Source organism: Centruroides vittatus, unplaced genomic scaffold, assembly GCF_030686945.1.
Source record: "Centruroides vittatus isolate TY-2023 unplaced genomic scaffold, ASM3068694v2 contig_546, whole genome shotgun sequence".
Taxonomy (NCBI): Eukaryota; Metazoa; Arthropoda; class Arachnida; order Scorpiones; family Buthidae; genus Centruroides; species Centruroides vittatus.
Window position 1 is genome coordinate 1111154 of NW_027122322.1, and position 14995 is coordinate 1126148.

General features: G+C 32.2%; 1 protein-coding gene across 7 annotated transcripts in view; it reads left to right on the forward strand.

Annotated features, from left to right (window-relative positions):
• LOC136978590 (pleckstrin homology domain-containing family G member 5-like) overlaps positions 1 to 14995 on the forward strand; it is a 102757-nt gene that overhangs the window by 7058 nt on the left and 80704 nt on the right. For 6 of the 7 annotated variants that reach the window (XM_067274325.1, XM_067274324.1, XM_067274323.1 and 3 more), the window contains one exon: positions 13182 to 13290. In XM_067274325.1, coding sequence (XP_067130426.1) covers positions 13182 to 13290 — 109 coding nt within the window. Of the gene's footprint in view, positions 1 to 5007; positions 5319 to 13181; positions 13291 to 14995 lie in introns of those variants that run through there. The other variant, XM_067274327.1, reaches the window with a different exon arrangement.

The window sequence follows — 14995 nt, forward strand, 5'->3', positions numbered from 1 at the left end:
AGCGCTATCTGATTATTTCAAGTAATTCGATTAATTTTTCTTAATAAATAATAAATTATAAATAGTTTTGATTATGTAAATTCCTTTAATTTACCCGTAATTAATCAATGAATAAAAATAGAAACATTTTGTAATTGTAAATCTTCAAATAAATAAACAAAAAAGATTCGTTTAAAAGTACAATTTCCGTTACGTGGAAGCAAATTAAGTAAAATTAGCATATCTCCGCCTTCGTCTGCTCTTTCAACCAATCAGTTTCGTTATATACCGATCTTTGTTGAAATGTATTTAACTTTCTATCTTATAAAAATCGCAGAGGACTTCTTATGTTGATAATATTATCTTTCCTCTTCCGCTAAGTTCAAATGACACTACGTTTAATTAGAGGTTCTGTATTAAAAAATGCCAGTTGTTTAATTGTCTTAACACGATTTAGAGATTGTTTAAGCATTCATATTCAACATTTACTATTGAATTTTTTCATCTTTGATCTTTAATACAAATGCTTATTATGTTTGCAAAACAATGCACAATGATCAGAGATAAGATGATTTCTATATGAGGAAATTTAACAATTCATAATGAAAGAATTTTATTTTAATTATACGCTGCGTAAGAGTAGTAATTATCTCAAGAATTACATTAAACGATAACAATGATTAAACCTTTCGATACCTCACTTATAAGTCTATTAATCTCGCCTTAAAGGAAGGCATTACCATTCTCATGCAGGCATTTTCATGCCTAGAATTTTAAATCATATTTCTAGAAACAATTCTCCATTACAATTTTTATTCCTTTGCCAAATCTAGGAGCGAGTTACGGGGGGGAAATGAAAAAATTCATGGAAATGGAAGTAGTTTAATCAAAATGTAAATTAAAAAATATTTTTTTTAAGATTTAATACGAATTTTTCTATTGTTATTAATGCAGCTGGCGATTCTTTAACAGTTTTTCTCGGAATTGTAAACCGAGAAAAACCATATTTAGATGGCAGAGAGAGGAAGGGGGAAAAAGGATAATTAAGGATTAACAGTAAGTTAAACACCATTTAAAAAATTACGATTATAATTAAGAATTGATAGAAAGATTAAAACAGTAGAGTAAAATGCCATTTATTATCATTTTTCGTCTGACATTATCACTTCTTTGCATCGTTCTTTCTACTTACGGCTGCTTTCAGGAAGACATTTTTTTATTTTTATAATGAAAAATCGAATATAATGCTAGTTGCAATTTACAAATCCGCAAGATATTTATTTGGCAAAGGAAAAACGCAGTTTCATTTTCACTCTATATCCAATTTTCCGATTCTCTTAGCATTTTACGAATGCATCTGTCGATTCTCATGTCCGGAAATGGGTCTTTATGGGAAACGTAACACAAGCAAAGGAGGTAAATGCTCATTTTTTCACCATATATTTTACATTACTACGAGCAATTACGGCGATGTAGACACTTCGAATTAAAATTATAATTAGGATGGCATCGTACATCATCCCATTCGACTTTACAACTTAACTGGCAAAGTTTAATCTCCGTAACACCTGTAATTTGTTGAGTTATAATTAGAATTAATGGAAGAAATTAAGTAATAAGTGCGATGTTTATCATTTGTATCGATTGGTTATCGGTTAAATTATCTCGGAAAGTATCAATTTTTGGCATCAACCGCCACCTTACAGAATGATCAAAGTAAGATTAAAAGCTAACAGCAGTCTTTTCTGATATAACCGTGTGTAAATCGAACCTTAATGTCTGCCCATAGATTGTAGTCAACGACTAGTAATCTTCACTTGGACTGTCAGTGCCGACAACGAGCCCGAAACTGTCATCTGTCACTTAAACTTATGTCTTCGGATGCCCTACATTTGGACATACTGGACATCTTCCCGATTACTTTTATTAAAAAATATAACTCTCGACATCATCTTTTGATATCGGAGAAGGATTTACATAAGAAATTTCACTGGAAACAAGTCTAATTAAGTATTGTTTTACTAAAGGGAATGTCATTGTAGACGACGATCGATAAAAATACTACAATTTTTAATGTATCTTTCCGATTCGAGGATTGCATTTCAAAGGGGCAACGACGGATATTATGACGTAAAAATCAAGTTTTAATTTAAATAGTTAGTGACGTTAGATGCATCAAGACGATATGTAAGATGACGTGACCGAAGACAATGTGCCAACCATCAACTGCCAGATGATTGAAAGATAGTTGGGTGAGTGCATGCTTTACTGCGCAACTCGCTCTCTGTACAGGAAAGTACTAGACTACAAGACGGAAGTTTGCAGGAAATCGTCTGAGCTGCAACTTTTGCTTGGAATTATATTGCTGATAGCTTGATTTTTTTCTCTCTCTCTCTCTAACTTTACAGCGGATAAAGGTGAGTCACTTCTCCTTTCAACTTTTATATCGAAACTTTTAATCCACTTTCTAAACAACCGCAAATTTATAGAGTTTTTTTTCTTTCTAAATTTCTATTATTTAATTTATAAAGCCGGCGAGTGAATAGAAACGGCGGTTCTCAACCTTCCGAAGTGTTGACTCGTGGTTCTGATACCCTCGGGGGTACGCGTACCACCGATTGAAAATTGTTGTAGTAGATTCGAGGCTTAAAAGTGGAGGGCATATAAAAGCGTTGTAAACAATTTTTTGGCTTTGGGAGTTTTATTAAAATGGGAATAGAGTTTGATATGTTTCGCATCTTTTATAACAATCAATGTAGACAGGAAGCAATTTATTGCCTTTAGGGAAAACGGAGCAATTAGTAGAGAACGAGTACCACTCAAAAAACCAAATACAATGTCAAAGTCAGTTTTAATATAACTTCTTTGTGTATTTTATTTGAATCGGTGACAATACAACGTTCTCTTTTGGAATTTTTCGGACGTTCTTTTCGTGTTTTACTGCCAAAGTCGATTAGTTCTTTGGAATTTCATCCAAAAAATAAATAGTAAAAAAAAAAGAGCTTCGGCGTAGAAGAAGAAATTTTTGCTCGCTTTAATCATCGATTTATATGTAATATAAGCTGCCCGAACGGATGAAAACTCGTAGAAAATCAGTTAAATTAATTAATATCCCTATAGTTTGTATCGGCGAGAAGTAACATACCTTTCAGATTCGATTTAAAATGTTGTACTTCAAAGTATGGATTCCCATGTAAATCAGTCGAAAACTATTTTTATCTCTTTTCATTTATAAGAGAGAATTTGCACGAAATCATTAATCAAAGGTGTCCCAGTTAGAAGCGATCGACGCCATTTCTTCCATTTAGGTCAATGGAAATGGTTGAAAAATTGGATAGAATTAATTTGAACACGAAGGAAAGCGAGCGTGAAAACTATGTTTTCGGTTAATCCACGTCCAATATAAAAGCAAAACGGTATGGAGTGGCATCGACAAGATCGATAGATCATGTAAAACGTTCTCGAATTACAATCTACATAGGTTTGTTAATAATAAAATTACATAATATTTGACTGTTTCGAGTGATTTGTTCCAAAGCTTTTCTAGACTTTGTTTTACGACCCGAACAGGGTCATTGCACCTCGACGTCTCCAATCTCTACCATTTAGCAATATAAGCCGACAGATAGGCTTTTATGTATATCTGAAAGTAATAAAACAAGTCTCGACGACACACACCATCATCACTGTTCCCGTCATCTCTTAAGAGATATCTCAGATGCTTATCATCTTCATCCCTCCGCATCCGCATCCGTCTCAGCATTCTCTAACGTCACTTTCCGATAAAACTTGTAATTATTTCATCCAAAATCACGTTTTAAATTATTTAAAATTTATTCCACTTCAATTTATTTTTAAAATTCAAAGTTATTAAGTTAAATATTTAAAAAAAAAATCGATCGACATGATTTAATTTATTTTTCTTCGAATTATTATATATATATATATATATATATATATTTTTCCCCTCTTCTACTTTAATCGTTAAGTGTAAGGTGTGGCTGTTTTCCACGAGAAAATAGTTTAAAAAATTAAATTTCCTTTCTACAAATGAACTGATGAATATCTGCGAAAGATCCCGATCAATAATTACTACAGCGATATTGTTTTTAATTTTAAAAATATAACTATTTTCCTGTAGATATATATTTTAAAAAAATACACATAAATATGGTCGAGTGATTATCGTGCAAGTACGAGGAATAAATAAACTAATAGCCGGTGTGGTGGCACAATTTCATACCGAGGAAAAAAAGAAAAAAAAATAATGTATAACCATTAACCAATGATTGCATCTCTTACACAATATAGATACCAGAAACAATGCAAGAAAAACAATTTATTAGTCAGAAAATAAAAATTCGAAACGTAAGAGCGAGCAAATTTTTTAATTGTTTACTCGAGCGTATTCTTTTATAAACCAGAATTTCTCTCGCAATTTTGTACATTTATTCACTCGATTAATGTACAAAAATTAATTTTGTAAGTTCTTAAATTCATTCATTCAACGATTTATATGTGTAGTTTCTCGTATAAAAAACACGAGAGCATTGTTTTGATTTAAATTACTTCGTAAATGAATTTTTAATAAAGGTAAAGACGTAAATGAATATTTCTCGATTAATTTTCAAAAATTACATTTTTTTTTTCTATACGAAAACGCACAAAGGGAGCCATTTTTCTTCCCTATTTATTATTAATTTTAGACGAATAAAAATTGTGTTTTATATTTTATTAAATGGGAAGTTGTTTTTTTTCCATGACGTAACTCTTATCGAATAATTTTCGTTCGATTTTTAGACCTATAAAGGATAAGGCCACCCACTACTGAACTGATTCTTTAAAAGAAAAAGGGGATCAGTGACATAGTTGTGGTAAAGTGCGCTTGCTCAGCCAGTCCCCATCTGTTTATAGATGGTAAAAGTGTCTATATATAGGAAACGATCGTCTTACACGCTTTTGTAGCAGTCGTCACATTTTATTTCTTTTTCACCAAACTGTTTATGACGAGAGAGCGGAAACAAACTTGATTTTGTTTCCTTTTTTTTCTTTCCTCTATTCGAAATCTTTATTCCTGTGTGATGTCATGCGCTTCGTTCCCGTTGCGCAGGTCAGTGTATAGTCGAACGACAGGTGTTTTTCCTGTTGACGGATGTTTTGAGCTCCGTGCGGCGGCAAACTAACCTTGGATTGCCGAGTGCTAGCATTGTTTGGCCCACATCTGCCAGTCTGACAGTGCCAATGGACGTGTATCACAGTTGTACAGTGCCATGAGGGTTATGCTCAAGAGCAAGACGTTGAGGTTTCGTAATGTCCCACCTCCTAACGCTCGTTATACGGTGAGTAACCTTAAGTAAAAAAGAAAAAACTTTTAATCTGCTTAGCCTATATCGACTCCCGCCTACGCTAAACTTTTTAAAACCTAGTTTATTAAAGTAGGATTCCAGGTTATTATTATTATTGTTACAACCAGTTAGAATTTCTATAAACGATTCTGCTGGATGTGTTGGCCAGCTGTTTAAATAATCGTTTTGGGGGGGATCCGACCTTGAAAGTTTAAAAAATACTTTATGCTGAGAAAGCAGTCGAAAGGAGGGAGATATCCAGAGATATCTTGGCACCGGATTGACGTTAACAACAATGAACTCGCTATGTTATAACCGTTATTTAAGAGAGCGAAGAAGAAATTTGTCTGCAGACATTTTTATTATCGTTAATGAAAGCGCTTGATGGAGTGTTTCTCTCCTGCAAACCGATCAAATTTTACTACTTTTAAACGCTCTAAAGTACTAAATTACTCGCTAAATTATTTATTTATTCGCATAATAATGATGATTATCTTATAGATCCGTTCTTTGATTCGCTTCCACGCATCCCTCGCTAATTGGGACAACCGTCCATCCCCCTCAGGCTTTCCATGAAAATGGAATAAAATTAACCTTTCCATATTAAAAACTATTTCTATTGTTAGTTTCTAATTAAAAAAAAAAAATAATATATATAACAATTAAGTATGCAAATTTCAAGAACACTTACTGTCTGTCTCGATAGCCGCTGGCTACTTACTTGACCAAATTAGTTTCCTTTTTTTAATTTAATCTCTTTTTTTTTGGCTGTGGAGTATTTACGAGTCTGGAATATTTTGGCGCCAACCCAGTTACCACGTGACTATCGGTAACGGAAACTTTGAGCCACGTGACAATGTCGACCTTGGGACCATCGTACTCGATTCTGTGACCCAATTTTCGTGTAGGTTCGCGGACCGGTTCTTACTTTATTATACTTTCTAAATATATGATTAAAAATGAACATTTTATTACTTGTAGATATATTTTTGAAAATATTTATATATATATATTGTTTGTTTTTAAATTATTAATGAGAAAATTCGTGTGTATCAGGGTCGGTTTTATTTTCAAAGATGTATCAAAGACATATGTATACATAAATGCATTCCTTTTACGTTTTTATCTTCAATTTTCTGCTTAGAAATGGATTCTAAAATGATAAATTGCCCCTTAAAAACACGAAGTCAAATTTATGTCCATTTAAAGTATTTACAAAGTCATTGTTGTGCTGAGCAATGTTTCCACTTCTGATAAGGCCTTTCCCATCTGTACGAACGTAAAACGGATATAAAAAAATTCCTTTTTAGTCATTTCCTATGAATAATAATTATAAATTTCATAATTAAAACGGATTTTATGAATGAAATAATTGTTTGAAGTGAGTTAGAATTACCGCTTCGTGGGTAGGGTGATTTTTTTTATAGACGAAATTATGGTAATTCCTTAAAATAAACTAATGGAAACGTATTAAAGATAGGCTTAAGCATTAAAATTTTATATAAAACCCTAAAAATAAGGTAAAAAAAATCGATAATGTTTAACACGAAAGTCTCGTTAAATAAATTCACTCGACCTATATATTAACGCCATTGATTACATTACTAGTAATTATTTTATAAGCTTTAATACGTAAAATCCCTTACGAAATTAATTCTAATTAATACCAATGTATTAATCTTTAAGAACTAATTACCCAGAAAGTAATTAAATTAATTTTTTATAGAATATTTTAGACTTCGATAGCAGTTTTTTTTTCTGTGCAGTGTGTCGCAACCCAACTATGTACGGGGCGTGACTTTAATAAGTAAAAAAAAAATATATGTATAATCGAAACATTTATTTTAAAAAATAAAAGGAATGAAGGGAAAAAAAAATGCAAATTTTTCTTGCTGAAAGTTTTTAAAATACGAGTGGGATTTGCCGTAAAAATATCCTTTTTTTTCCTTTGTTGTTTGCTAGAATTTCCAAGCCATTCGCTATGTGGACTAGGTTTTAAATGGAGTCACGTTGTTAAGTAATAAAACTGATGTTTTCTAGAGATACCTGGACTAGCAGACTGTTCTATACAGATATATAGAATATAGGATACCACAGGGAAATTGGAAAAATGGAAGGTTGATGCTTTCTTCTATACCTTAAAAACCCATTTTAAACATCAAACCTAAGGAGAAAAATCTTATTTTTAACCAACTTAATATATTTTTAATTATTATTATTTTTTTGTACTACATATGATTTTGTTTTATTTTTTAGTACGAGGTTGTATCCCGAAACAGATAGAAAAAATAATATGTGCGAACTCCATAATACTTCAAACCGGTTAACTGGACAAATGACCTAAATTATCCGTTCATTTTCATAACTCGATTATAAATCTCGGTTTGTAACCTTAGGGTCAGAGCTATTTCCTGTTATTCCGTTGTCTTGTAGCGGATGCATCCTTCACGCTAGTTATTAACCTGTCGAAATAAGAAGAATCGGTAAATCATCGCCGCCATCTTTTCAATTTTCTCCTTAACGTAGTCAAATTTTTCTAGATTTTTTTAAAATTTTTATACAAAATTTACCTTCTTTTTTGAATATTGGGAGGAGTTAAACCATTGCGTAACTTGTCCCGAGGCAACCGACTGAGAGAATTGGACAGATAATCTGCAAGAGTAACGAACGAACCATACGTTTTTTTTGTTTTGATTTAATCGATATTCTCTTTTTATATTGGTAAAATACATTCCAATACGATACATAAAGTGATTTCGATGAAATATATCGATACACATATATGTATATTTTTTTAATGCTATTTTATTTTATTGGACCGCCGATATCGAGTTCTTCTACAAGATGCTCCTCTTTACTCGACTTTGCTCTGACATCAGCTCTATTTGAGAAAGTTTCCTTTGGAAAATTTCGATTGATTTACATTCTTTACATTCCATTCTTCCATCGTAACAAGCTTTTGCATGGAAACTTTTTCCCGTTCTTGTAATAATCGAGACGAAAGTTCAATGACTCGATTTTGCACATAGAACACGTTTGTCAATATTGGCCTTCGTCCTCGGGGAAGATTTCTTTTTTAATACCAAGTAAACTACCAAACTTTGATTTATTTATCAATAACTGACTTCGATTTTTTCTTCTGTTCATTCGTCTGCTATCGTCTCTTTTGTGTTTCCCCCATTTATTCGACGTCTTGTTATCAAATTGCTCTGATGGTTCTCCGTATTGCAACTTTTATTTCTAACTTTAATAAAGAATCCAAAGTTCTAATTATCGATCGAAGCTTGTAAATTAGATAATTTCGTGTATGAATCTCTGGAATTTCTAAAATGGCAGCCAAAAAAAAACGGCGGATAGTAGCGTGATAATGTACTTGTGGCGATTGTTACCGCTACCGTTGGATGACCTTGGGTACTTTTTCGATCTCACGCATTGTTAATCACCATTTGGCATTTCGTAAACAAAAATTGCTCGGTGTAACGATTTCAATTAAGTGTATTTAATTATTTAATCGTATATAAAAATTAATTAGCAATATCCGCGAATTTCTGAAAGGTTTAATCGTTTACGATCCACTCTTTGCCATTGGGAATCATTAAAATTCATCACGTCTCCGAGGAGTTTCCATAGTGAAAGTAACTTGTTTATTACGAAAGGATTCTTTTGTATCGCATGGCCTAGTTTTTAAGTGAAATTTTTCGATCGGAATGAAGTTTTATTCATTCACAAAAATCATAAAAGAACTCATTGATTTTTAGTTTGCTGCAAGAATTGTTAAGTTGACTCCATCATTGTTTCCGGTCGACGTAATGAAACACTTCCAGAATTTCTAACAATTCGTGAAGAATATTTCGTGTAAATAATGAAAAACAGAAAAATACTCGAAAATTAATGAAGCGTTTCTATTTTACATTATTTAAGAAATAATATAAATAATTTCCTCAGTTTCCAGTCCTTCCGAAGGACTGGAAATTGGAAATCGATGGCTTTTCCAAGTTGAATTTTACAGAAATTAATTACCTCATTAAATTTAAATTGTAATTAAAAATTATAATTATATAAATATTGAATTATTTCATCGATTTCTTATTTCAAATTAAGCGCAAAAGAATTCCGGGAAACTGGTTAAAATAAACTTTATTAATTACAGGATTGGATATGAATTTCGTGTGTTTCCACCCCTTCTTTCCCAAATATAAGTAACATTACAACTGTATTTTTCGTCTGAATAATTTAATGCAAAATTAAATTTAAAAATGCAGTCATCATCTGGTAAACTAGCAAATTTGTTGCGCCCTTTGGATAATTACAATCGGACAGTACCGTATGCTAACTAAACGTAATAATTTGAAATAGAGTGGAGCCTCTATAGTCCGACACGTCCAGTAATCCGCCGGTCTAGAAGGTGGCGCACGAAATCGACGTGTTACCACTTGTCGGTGTACAGTATGTAACGGAGAGACTGGTGTGCAGTACCTGTATGGATGGTGTCAGTCGCCAGCAGTTGTGCGGCAAAACAGTCACAATCGTGACTAGTACGATAAGCTAACCATAAACCAAGCGCGTTTTTTATTATACAGTACATACGAAATCCAATAAACCGATAGTCTGTTGTAATTCCACACCCGTCGGTCCGAAATATGTCGGATTACAGAGACTCTATTGTACTAGCTCGTGGGTTAGTGGATGAAACCACCGAACACCGGTTGGTAGTGGATTTGAGCCTGGTCACGTGGATGTTTGTAACACCTAAATGGGGCCAGTTTCCTGTAGAAAGTCTTCCTACTGTATTAACAAAAGAACAAGAAGTTACTACCGTATTTAATTCGAATTAACTCGCCTTAACGTGTAAGAAATTCGATTTGATTGGCTCTTCGACGAAGAGAAAATTCGCAAGTAAACCGTAATGAACGTGACGAAATTTCTCGTGTTATATTTAACAAAAGAAGCTATTTATATTTATTTACATTAGCTATAAATGTTCAGATAAATGATCTCTTACGGCATTTATCCTACTGTAGAGTCGATTGTGCAGATGCTTCAAGAGAGTAAACACTCTATTCTGGGTTCAAGGAACATTTCGCTTCCAATGTCAAGCAGATTTTTCTCTTTCCTTAAGATAATTAAAAGGGTTAAACCAATATAGAACAACCTTTAATTATTAAAAAAAGAGGAAAACCGACTTCATTTCCATTATGGAAATTAAGATAATGGCGCATTAAACACCCCAGCTAACAATATTTCGTTTATTATGACGATCATCGCCGCTATTTATGATCATTAACCGGTCCAAAATTAGTTACCTTAAGCCAAATCGTTACGTGTTTAATGCAAGCCGAGTAACAGCAATGTCGCAAATTTAACGGTAAATTGCAAGTTTAACGGCAATCTTCAACAGTTATAGATTTATTTTTTCTATAGAAAGTAGAATTTTATAAACTTGCGCAACTGTTTTCTCGGTAGTTTAATATTAGTAGCTCCATTTTTACTCCTTGGAGAGGTCCTGAAGAGTTTCTATCTATGAAGATGGTAAAATATTATATGAAATATTGGCAGTTTGCCATAGGATTTTTATAAAAGTTCTTTCGATCGATTTTTCATTCTAGCGGGGTAGTTGGCTTTGATGTTCTTTCTTTTTTTTTTTTCTACGTCTAAAAATATACACCTTGTAACTATTTTTATTCGGAACGAATATATCACTACCTGTAATTAGTCGTATTAATTATAATATGGTGTATTATTCTAATTTTATCGCGTTTTATTCCATTAAAAGCCTGCAGTCGATCGTGCTCTTATCTAACTACGTGCAACTTACTTCCCATTTTTCTATACGCAATTAATGCTTAACGAGATTGTAATAAAACCTGTGTAAAAAATATCTATTTCAAATTTATTTTGTATACTAGTACTTTCTATATATTAACAGGACTTATTATACTGGAAATTATGGATGCAGATATTTAGTCTTACAGATCAAAAATAATGTTCTTTATTTAGTTCACCTGATATAGAATATCTTTTCCGTTTTGGACAGGTTTCTTGTTAACGTAAAAAAATATTTGCTCCGTTTCAGGAGTTTTTCCGTTTAAGCAGGTTCCGTTTTAAACAGGTTTTTACTGGAAATACGTAAATGTAAATAAAACAGAATATTCCAATCGTATGTTTATTTTGTAACTCGAAGAGACATTCCTAAAAATAACAATTTTTGCTTACTAAAATTAAAATCTTTGAATGATTTTGTTAAAATAATATTTATATTTTAAAACTTGTTTTGTTTTTTTAAATATTTATTTTAAATACCGAATTTTTAAAAATAATTTTTAAAAAAAAGTAATAAAATTATTGACTTTTACGTGTCAATGGCTGACTAAAATGGCTTATCTCTTATTATTTTTCGGTAGTTTAAATGATTTATAAGTCCTTCATACAAGATTATTATCATTGTCTGTATGCACAGCCGAATTTAGGTCCTAAACCGTAACCATACAAGCCTATTGTCAAGGGCCTGGCTTTATTTTCAAAACGGTTTATATCCATTGCCCATTTATTAAATTGAGGGCCACTTATCCACGCGAGTCCCTTTCTGTCTTTTTTTTTTTTACGTGTATTTAGTTAAATAAATACACACAAAAAATACAAAATTATTTTTCTCGTGTTATTTGTACATTACACAATACTTTTAATACACCAAAAATATACAGTTCAACCTCCAATAACGGCCAACCTGTAAACGGCGGACATTTTTTTTAGGAATTAATTTTTTCGATATTTTCGGAATTCCGTTTTAATTTTTTTTTCTATTGGAAGTGAATATTTTCCTTTTTTATTCGTTGTTTTATTATTCAATAAGTAATGGTTTTACCCGCAAACTGTTCTTGGTTCTTAAACGAATTTTAAATTGTAAAAAGTCACTTTTTTCCCTTGAAAAAAAATCAAATATTATAGAATCTAATGCGTTTTGACAGGTGACGAAGATTACTTTTCAATAAGGAGCTATTTCTTTTTTTTTCTTCTTTTATTCAATAATGATTTATACCGTATATATACATAAAAGCCAGCCATGTCTGTCTATAACGCCATGGATTTTATACATAATTGTTTTTATTATTATTATTTGAATTATTGCAACGATAAGCGACCTAATGTCTGTCCATAATGCAGTATATGTTATATTTATGAATTTTAAACACTTCTCAAGAAGCGAATTATCAATTAATCTACTTGAAAAACGGTAATAAGATTAACGGATTATTCTTCCAAAAAAGAAAAAAAAAATGAAGCTTAAAAATTCAAATTATCATTAAACTTTATTTACTTTAATCCCGTTTATATAATTAGAATTAATTTAAATGGGAGAAAAATTAATTAAGTCTATCCGAATTACCTTTAATAATTAATTTTTCAGTATTTAATGGCAATTTTTCGTGTTATTCGATTGTAAAAACACAAGTTTAATTAATACACAGTTTTATACATAAAAAATATACATTAAATTCGTCCAGGGAGTAACCAGAATTCCATTTTAAAATGCTCTCCTCATCCCTTAGTTACAATGTTATTGATTTTATATGGTCTATATATATATATATGTGAAAGAATGCAATAAGTTCTTAGGCATGTTGCGTGGACGTGCTAATCTGTTATATCATCAGAATGTTTGCGTGACATCCTCCAAATTCTAAGGAACAATCAAAACCGAAGGTATTTTAAATTACTTTCCATCAGTCCCGTTGTCTGTTACGTAAACAGTTAAAGTAGTACGTTGCATAGAAATCTTAGTAGATATAATCACGTTGGAATAACTTATGCAAAGTTTACTTTTTCATTTATTATTATTACTATTATTTTTTTTAATAGGCTGCAACAACCAGTGAAGGAAACTACACGGAATTATGCCATCCTTCCTACGTTAGTTCCTCCGAAAATCAAAGTTTTCTCGAAGCTGATCTGCGTTGCCTTTTTAAAGGTAAGAATTCGCTTATCCCTTATCCTTTGTTTTAATTTAACGGCTGTTAAAGTAACAGGATTGTAGGATTAAGGTAAAGCAACACAGGGCGATCCGCCTGGAGGAACAGACCATTTAGGATTGTAGGATTAATGCAACGCAACACAGGGCGATCCGCCTGGAGGAACAGACCATTTAGGATTGTAGGATTAATGCAACGCAACACAGGGCGATCCGCCTGGAGGAACAGACCATTTAGGATTGTAGGATTAATGCAACGCAACACAGGGCGATCCGCCTGGAGGAACAGACCATTTAGGATTGTAGGATTAAGGCATCGGTCATATTTTGATTCTCCGTTTGCATTTCTCGGCCTTTTAAGGGTCTTACCATTCTAAAAACATTAAAAAATGGGTACAAAATTCTCGTATGTTAGTCTGTATTTTGCCTTAAATCTCGGGACCCCGTGGACGAAAAATTTTGAAATTTGATAGGAATAAACTTATATGTGGGGCATTGATGCCATTACATTTTGGAGATTATAAGTCTAGGAGAAAGGGAGATAGGGGGCTAATTAGGACTCGTAACTTAATCGTTTTTATCTTATTATAATTACTTCCACCCCAAAACATAAGGCCTTCAATCTCCTGTTTAGAGTACCCTTTCCATTGTTTAAACTATAGATAATTTTTTTTTTTCAAGCCTTATATAAACGATATCAAAATTAGTAACGTACAGTACAGCACGTTAATCCTCATTTACGTAAAGTAACGTACATTATCAAATATTCTGTTGACTTAGTGACGTGACGTTTTGTTTGAGTTGTTTTAACTGGCAAACTGAAGGTCATCTGATATTGAAGATTATTTATAGCTGCATGGAGGACAGAACTCTTACTCTTCATAAAGACCAACAAAAACTATTTAAATCTACGTAAAATTGCTCACTGAACGTTAGTAAAACCCACCAAACTTACGTTTTACAGTAAAACCTGTGTTCGGCGGAATCACGCGTTACCGCATTTTACCTGTTTTAGACAGGTTTTTTTTACTGTTCTGTTGGAAATTCGTATGGAATAGACCGTTAACAATCTGCGAAACTTAAATAATACAGTAAACCTGTGGAAAACGGAGTAGCACGGTATCTATTTTCCCGTTTTAGACGGGTTTTACAGACTTAAACTTTGCAAAACTTAAATTATACTGTACAAACCTGTATAAACCGGAATGGCAGGGTACGCTTTGGCAGGTTTCCGTTTTAGACAGGTTTTACTATACTTTTGGCAATTCGTTTCGATTATAGACCCTTAAAACACATTGGGAAAAACTCTTCTCGATTTTTAAATTACACAGTAAAACCTGTATAAGCCGGAGTTGCACGTTTTAGATAGGTTTTATACCACAGTATCTATTATAGGAAATAATCATTTATTTTAAAAATTGAAGTACTCGGATGTCCTACCACTCGAAATTTCGATTATTAATAGCGGTGGCTACTATTAAAATGGCGGAATCTTATAAAAATCGAATATGGCGTATAAAAATTCGGGTAAATAATCGATACGGCTTTTATAGTAAAGCTTTGAAAACAATATGAAGATGTATTGGCAGTTATACTTTAGCGACATTTCTTCCCTTTATCAATAGATCAACGCCAAAAATGGAATAACTCACCATAATTCTTAAACATTTTATATCTACGAATGGATAAAAAAAATATAAAATAA